At 31.5% G+C, this 8764-nt stretch overlaps 1 protein-coding gene across 3 annotated transcripts in view; it reads left to right on the top strand.

Moving 5' to 3' along the window:
• Positions 1–8764, top strand: part of LOC106476052 (splicing factor U2AF 35 kDa subunit-like) — a 17208-nt gene that overhangs the window by 5897 nt on the left and 2547 nt on the right. For all 3 annotated transcript variants that reach the window (XM_013936725.2, XM_022380023.1, XM_022380024.1), the window contains 2 exons: positions 1034–1105; positions 2818–2951. In XM_013936725.2, coding sequence (XP_013792179.2) covers positions 1034–1105; positions 2818–2951 — 206 coding nt within the window. The remainder of the gene's footprint in view (positions 1–1033; positions 1106–2817; positions 2952–8764) is intronic.

The following is an 8764-nucleotide window of genomic DNA, read 5'->3' as shown; positions in this document are numbered from 1 at the left end:
TATATATATATAAACTACACAAAATGCTGCATTGGATCAGTATATCGGTAATTGCTCAGACCATCCGCCCTGGCTGTCCTTTTGTATTGTAGTGTAACAATATTTACCAGATCCTTGTTGTATTGGTTGTCCTTGTCTTTTGATACATGACTAGTTTACTGCCATTCTGACTCGGTATTTTATGACCTAGCATGTTATTCTAGTTCTTCATAAATATATTCTGTTGTTAGGTTAGTCACTTCCATTGTATTCTTCATCTGACTGTAGCTGGACACACTCCTCTCGTGTATCAGTACATCCTGCCACGAATCTATTCCTTCAATTTTCTTTTGTTGGGTCAGCCCACTCCATCTGTGCCTGTTCCTTTCATCGAGTCAGCCCAGTCTGTCTGTGCCTGTTACGTTCATTTAGTCAGCCCAGTTTGTCTGTGCCTGTTCCTTTCATTTAGTCAGCCCAGTCTGTCTGTGCCTGTTCCTTTCATTGAGTTAGGCCAGTCTGTCTGTGCCTGTTCCTTTCATTGAGTCAGCCCAGTCCGTCTGTGCCTGTTCCTTTCATTGAGTCAACCCAGTCCTTCTGTGCTTGTTCCTTTCATTGAGTCAGCCCAGTCTGTCTGTGCCTATTCCTTTCATTTAGTCAGCCCAGTCTGTCTGTGCCTGTTCCGTTCATTTAGTCAGCCCAGTCCCTCTTTGTCTGTTCCTTTCATCGAGTCAGCCCAGTCTATCTGTGCCTATTCTTTTTCTCTTACTGGGTCATTTTGATCTGTATTGATTGATGTATAGTTCCTGTCTGCTACTGACTTAATTATTTTGTCTTTAGGTCTGTATCTTGTCATTATTGTTTGTTTTTCTACTTCTTTTGTAAGCTCGGTTTTTCAACAAGGATTTTTTTTTAGATAGTAATTTCTAAGATAATATTCGACTTCAAGGATATTAATTTATGTTTGTTTGATACTCATGTTATAAGTCTTCATCTGTGACTAAATTATAAACTTATACTATTGCAGTATGTCATGTTGTGTGAATTTATTCTTTAGTATGGAGAGATCGAAGAAATGAATGTATGTGACAACCTTGGAGACCATTTGGTGGGAAATGTTTATGTAAAGGTGAGGCTCAAAAACCGTACAGGTTTTATTAGGATTAAGTTCCTCGTAGGAATGAATATCGTCAGATATAAAAGACTGTTTAGTGTAGGTGGTATTAATTAATTTTTGAGTTAATATTTCGTGATTGTTTAGTGTGTTAATAAGAGTTAAAAGTAGATGATTGTTGGAAGTTGTGTGTGTGTATAAGTTATTGATGTTGAGGCTACGAAGATTTCTAGAATGCCTCAGTGAGAGGAATAAAAAAGCGGAGAGCGGGACGAGAGCCAAAAGAAAGCCAAGTGAAAGAGAGTTTCGGTCATAGAAAGGTTAGAAAACATCAAGTTAACTGTCGTAGGAATGAATAGCCTGATGGTTGATATATCAAACTCAGATTAACAGGGTGTTCTAAAGCAATTGAATATGCCTGTGTGGACTCTGACAAAAAGCAGCCGATTAGTTGGAAGTAGGCCTAAACACAAAAAATGCAGACGAGTATCGGAAGTTCAGGATACAATATAACTCACGAGGCAGCATAAGTGAATTATACACTGATACTATTGTGATAAAAATAGAGAAAAAATAGTTCAGCTTGTCTGAATTCTAAAGCAATTGAATAGGCCTAAGTGGACTTTAGACAAGAAGAAGGGAACTGTATAGTGTTTAAGATATAACTATGATATCCATAGTGTATATCTCGTATATTTAACTTAATAAATACTACTACTTACTACCCGACAATAATAAAGTAAGTAATGAAGAGAACTTTGTCATAAGTTTAACATGGTAACAAATGTACGGTGTATCTGATGTTGACAAAGTTGTTACTCGTATTGGGTTCCGTATCATCAAATTTGATGGGAATGTATCGTTAGGAGTATATATTCCATCTTGTAAGATCATTTAACGTAGTTTACTTGGAAACAGGTTGCTGGATAGATAGATAGTAATACTAGTCTCGTCCACGTAAGTTCCACTTACTTGCTTTAGGATTCCACTAGTCTTTGTACTTTAAGGATTGGCTGATTATTTAATTATTAATATATATATATATATATATATATATATATATATACACACAATATTTTGAATATTATGTACATGTAAAGAATAATAAAATACTCCACTAAAACTTCTAGTAAAAATTGTGTATGTGTGTGTTTACCTAATAACGTGTAAAGAATATAAAATGCTCCACTAAAAGCTTCTAGTAAAAATTGTGTGTGTGTTTACCTAATAATGTGTAAGGAATATAAAATACTCCACTAAAACTTCCAGTAAAAATTGTGTGTGTGTTTACCTAATAACGTGTAAAGAATATAAAATACTCCACTAAAAATTCCAGTAAAAATTGTGTGTGTTTACCTAATAACGTGTAAAGAATATAAAATACTCCACTAAAACTTCTAGTAAAAATTGTATGTGTGTGTTTACCTAATAATGTGTAAAGAATATAAAATACTCCACTAAAACTTCTAGTAAAAATTGTATGTGTGTGTTGACCTAATAACGTGTAAAGAATATAAAATACTTCACTAAAACTTCCAGTAAAAATTGTGTGCGTGTTTATCTGATTGAAACCAGATTGGAAATTGAAACTAAGAAAATATCAGATTAAAATTGTGTGAGGTGAAATCACTTGTGATCATCAATAGTGAACCCTGTTGTGTTTTTATTGATATTAAGTACAGTCACCCAAATCTGCTACCTTGAAGTACATGATTTCTCTACCTTAGTTTCGACGTGAAGAAGATGCCGAAAAGGCAGTGGCAGACTTGAACAATCGATGGTTTGCTGGCAGACCGGTTTATGCTGAACTTTCTCCAGTTACAGATTTTAGAGAGGCTTGTTGTCGACAGTACGAAATGGGGTAAGAACGTTTTATACAATTTTCATACCTCCCAGCCAACACGAAGGTGTGTAAGGTATTTTAACTTTACCGTATTTCTACTTGTACGTACACTGTTTATTTGATAAATCTACTTGGTACGTAGTTTTTAAATTGTAACCTACTGTAAAGTGGGAAATATTTTATGAAATACATTTAAAGTTTCATGAGATTTATTTCTTACACCAGTTTTATATAAAAAACTGAGAGTAGCAGACGTGGTTCACGTGACTTGCACTGGGATTAAATTACTGCCTATTTTTCAGTATTGGAAGAAGAAGAATTAATAGATAAGTGAGTGTAAATCTTTGTGATTGTATTTATATCACTTATATTAGGCTTCAGTTACAGTCCTGGAAGAAAGAGTACTACGGTAACAAGTTTGAGATAAAAAAAAAATATCAGTAGATTGCTGGAAATGCTGTGTTTAATATAAGCACGATATTTTGATGTCCAAAATATCGTAAACCTGTGTTCTAGGTAACATTTTTATTATGAATTAATCTTTGGTATAAGATTATGTGGTTTTGTAGCTATTAATATGGATTAGAATTAAGGACTCGTATGAACCGGTATCAAGATGATAAAATTTCAAAGTAAAACTGCCTTCAGAACGACAATTGTAGTTAACAAAATGTTAAGGTTGTTCACTGTTTGAAACATGAATGTTAAATAGAGCCAACAAACTGACCCCACTTTTAAAGTTTTAAGACTTCTTAGTTTTCAAAATGTGGCTTTTTTTTTTATTGTTGTTGTTGTTCCTCATGATCCTGAGCTGTATTTAACTATTAGTATTAGCTAGCTTGAAAATACCTATTTTTAGTTGATTTGAAAAGGCTTAACTCTACTATATGTATATACAATATCTCAGTTTGGTAAACCCAATGTTTAAAAGTAGTCTGAGAGGAATGTTAGTAGGGATAGTTGATAAGATTTGTGTTAAAAGATATTTAGTAAATCATGTACAAGTTTTTATGTAATATCTATTAAAGTTGTCTGTTGAAATTGATCAAATTGTAGAGAATCTACTACTTATATCTAACTTTGGACAGTGGGGAGAAATTAGTTTTACTTAATCTTTAGTTTTATATGTTACCGAAAAGATATTTGAGGTATTATAATACAATTTCTTGACTAGTCGGTAATTATATAGCTTTAGTTGTGTTACACTGGGTTAATTAGTTTTTGTACAACTAACCGTACTTGTACTATACTGGGCTATCTTTTTCTTTGTAAATCATGGAATGAAAGATTAAATTTTAATGATAAGATAACTCATTGATAATGTTCATAAGCTGTCAAGATCACATGGTGTTTGTTACAAGTTAAAAACTAATAAAGTATTTATAAAGAGATTAACCCTCTTGGTATGGGCTTGATAGATTATGCTGACCTTATGACCCCAAAATGGCCACCAGTTTCCATACTATAACTTTTAAGATGTTTTTGTGTATCACCATGAAATTTGGCAAGCTTTCAGTAAAAATTCCATGTCTTTTGTACGCAAAAGATAAGATATTTTAATCAAGTATTTTTAGTAAATAATTGTCCATGAATATATGGAGTCAGTGTGTCGACTGCTCTGTGTGGAAAGTAATTTTCATGTTAAGATTAAATATAGTTTTCTTCATTTGAAAATTGTCAAATTTCATTCACTTAATCTCCAAAACCTCCTAAATATATTTTGGGTATTTTATTTTCAGTAAAACTTTGTTTTCTCTTACTATATGTTTTGGGTCAATTTGACCAACCTTGTAACCACCATAAAAAAAATAAAAAAAGTCTAAATTATTATATTTCGGCATTTTATTTTCAGTAAAACTTTGTTTTATCTGTTGTTTTCTCTTACTATACGTTTTGGGTCAGTTTGACCAACCTTGTAACCACCATAAAAAAATAAAAAAGTCTAAATTATTCTTTTTTGTTTCTAGAATGACTGCAAATTATAATAGGAAACCATATTTGTTTATCGTAAATAGCATAAGACTCCTTAAAGTATACATTGTTTTTCTTAATTTCTATTGTTTTATTGCCCTTTGACCCCTGTCTAACTAATAATTCTGCCACACAAACTATAAATCACTTGGCAAATGGGTAGCTCAAATTATCTGTATTGAATTACATAGTTAGTGCTCTGTTTATGCTGTTATTCTGTAGTGAACAATATCCTATAACTATCATAATTTATCTGGTTTTTTTAAATATTAAATAAAAAGAAAACCTCGAGAAATTTAGCCAAGCTTGTCGATGTAAATTCTGCAAGAGAAACTTTCAAACAGGAGGTAAAATAGACAATACTCTGTCCAGAAAACAATGTCATTTGATATATTAAAACCTTGGCTTTCTATTGGTTATAAATAATATAATATGAAACGTCAGAGACTACTGCTGGCAAGTTCTGAAAGAGAGGATGTGACAGGTGGGAGCGTGGCAAGTGGGTATGGTTTTTTCTAGTTTATGGCTCCGTAAAGAAATAAGATTGAAGGCTATAAAAATTATGCTTTGACTTAGTAAAATCTGTATTATAATGAGTAATTTATGTTTAATTATGTACTTATCAGAGGGGTGGTAAATAAATTGGAGGTGAGGGGAGTTTAATTTTTTTAAATATTTCGTTATAAAATGAAGAACTTAAAACTTATATTAAAATTTGATTTATTAACTATGTTTTGATTTGTATACAATGATTATAAAGCAGTTCATTTCAATTTTGAATGCAAATTCTAAAATGTGGGCACTTTGTAAGTGATCGGGATAATTTAGTAGTTTATTGAAGATTTTCAAGCGGTGTCTTGGTCTCTAAAGTGTTAATCTATATCTGTCTTTGTTTCGTTTTTTTCTGCTCTTAGTTTCTTGAAGGTTTATTTTACTTTTGGATTTGGTCTTTTATATCATCCATATTTAGTAATCTCTTATTTGGAAATTAATGTTTTTTTTTATAACACTTTAATTTAATGTTTTGAAATATTTTGCCAAGGACTGGCATTTTACAATTTGATATGTTAGAATCTTTATAGATGTTAGCTGTGGCACCACTGGTGGTGTGGTTAGAACCTTTATAGATGTTAGCTGTGTCACCACTGGTGGTGTGGTTAAAACCTTTATAGATGTTAGCTGTGTCACCACTGGTTGTATGGTTAGAAACTTTATAGATGTTAGCTGTGTCACCACTGGTTGTGTGGTTAGAAACTTTATTATAAAAACAGTTTTATTCAAGCTTTTGTTATTTGTTGAGTACACTATATTTGTTACAAGTAAGTTTAGCCGGTTAAAGGTGTTTTGTATATGTATAATAAAGTTCAACATTAGACACGTATTATTCTCCCTGAGTTACTTAATTAGAAGATTCCAGTTAGTTTCTTCTTCTACAACAACAACAACAAAAAGTATTTCATTGTTTAAAGTTGATTAAATCCAAGACAATCTGTAACTGATAAAAATATTTCAACCAGATATGATACAGGATAGAGAAGATAGTTTCACCAAATCATTTTAGTTCTGGTTTTGGTTTGTTTTTACATAATTATATTTATCATTATATATAGGAAGTATTGTGGCTAACTTAGAAAATTTATTTGATATTTATTGAATATTATTTAAATAATTTTTCCCCTAGTGTTATTCAATACAGTTAGAACTAGTTAGAGATCGAAAGTGAACAACTTTTTGATGTATACTTGTATTAAGAATTATTAAAAAAATCAACATGAACATTTCTGAGTAGGCCTAACGTTCGAAGTTAGAAATATACCTCGTATAATTTCAGTATTAAGTCCGGAAAAAAAAACACCTCAGTAATGTAAGATTTATTTACAAGTCTGATTGGAAATGTTGTTTTCAGCTTGAATTTATCATTAAAAAGAGTTGTGCTACAACAGCTCGAGATCCTCACGATTTTAACGTGTTGCTTTAGACTTTTGTATAATATTACGCAACACGTGTTACATGGTAGTGCTGAGGGGATTAGTGACGAAGCTAAACACTTGTCAAATTATGTGTTAAAAATGTTGTTTATTTGTTTTTAACCTAAAGTTATTTTTCTTCTATTTGTAAACTATGTGGTTAGTAGTTTTTCTTCCAGTGAATATTTAAAAGAACCTAAGTTTTTATTTCGTTTTGCTGTAGACCCTTAAAAGGCCAGAAGGGTGCTAAGACTTCCTTTACAATATTCATGTGAGGTATTGGTAAAACTTTTTTTCCCTCTCTACTGGAAAAACCAGTTCCATTAATAATATTTGTTAATGTTTTTTTTATTAAGGTTTATCTTAATGTTGAAAGAAAGGAAATTGACGGTTCTGGAAGAAACGGAGACACGTTTGTGGTGGTTTTAAGTTCAGAACATTTTAGACTAGCGTTAGGATAATAATATAGGTGTGTCCTATAAAGTTTGTTTTTACCGAACGTTTGGGATCCCTCGAGAAAAATGAGTAACCTGACATAGAAGTGGGTATATTATATTTTAACGTTAAACTGTGACTCGTATTTTTTCTAAATCTTCGCTAAGCCAACAATTCGATATTTTTTTCTGTTTGTTAATTTCCACACAAATCGACACATAATTTTGTCTAATTTGTAGTGAAATTCATCGGATGGTATAACTTTATTGGTAAAGTTCTTTAATCACAACTGGTTTCTCCTGGAAAGATTAAATACAGTTTGTACCGTATATGTATTATAGAACAGAAGTAAAAATGTCTTTCAAACTTCAACCTAGTCAACAAACACGCTCACCTTTCAGCTGTGGGGATGTTATAATGTGATGGTCAATCTCACTATTTCTTAGTAAAAGAGTTGACGGTGAGTCGTGTTGACTTCCTTCGGTATTATCAGTTCTAAATTAGGGACGGCCAGTGCAGATAACCCTTGAGTAGCTTTGCACGAAATTTAGCAAAGAAACAAATTTCAAAATTATTATTTTTTTCAACATTTGCCTAAGATTAACAAGATTTGAGTGGGAGAACTGGTTTACAGTTTAACGGTGTTCTTACTCTTTAGTTTTGTAAACCATTTTAAATTGGTTTGACAATAAGTAAGAGTAACTACAGATCAGTTGTAGTTTCCTTTCTTTCTACATTATATTCAGCTGTTATGTGTGTTGGTGTTTGCTTTTGTGGATTAAGAAATGAACTGACTTCATATAAGTAATTTAGTAATTTTGAACTGACCTAACTTATTTATCAGTATTAATTTCAGAAGTAGCCGAGTTAAACACATGGCTTATCTCCCTTAAAGAACATTATAAACACCGTCAAAGTGTGACACGTGATATAACAATGACATAGACAGCAAGTGTGTATGTTTATGTCATTCAGATTTTTTTAAATTGGTCACATAAGTTTTTTTTCTATGAAATCAAGAGTGGTAGAAGATGGGTTCAATTTTCGGATACTACTTGACATTATGTATATGATGTATATGTCATTATGTATATGTCAACTACTTGACATTATGTATATGATGTATATGTCATGTATATGTCAACTACTTGACATGTATATGTCATTATGTATATGTCAACTACTTGACATGTATATCATGTATATGTCAACTACTTGACATGTATATGATGTATATGTCAACTACTTGACATTATGTATATGATGTATATGTCATGTATATGTCAACTACTTGACATTATGTATATGATGTATATGTTAACTACTTGACATTATGTATATGATGTATATGTCATTATGTATATGTCAACTACTTGACATGTATATGATGTATATGTTAACTACTTGACATTATGTATATGATGTATATGTCATTATGTATATGTCAACTACTTGACA

Source organism: Limulus polyphemus, unplaced genomic scaffold (genome assembly GCF_000517525.1).
Source record: "Limulus polyphemus unplaced genomic scaffold, Limulus_polyphemus-2.1.2 Scaffold9710, whole genome shotgun sequence".
Taxonomy (NCBI): domain Eukaryota; kingdom Metazoa; phylum Arthropoda; class Merostomata; order Xiphosura; family Limulidae; genus Limulus; species Limulus polyphemus.
This window is presented reverse-complemented; position numbering and strand designations above follow the sequence as displayed.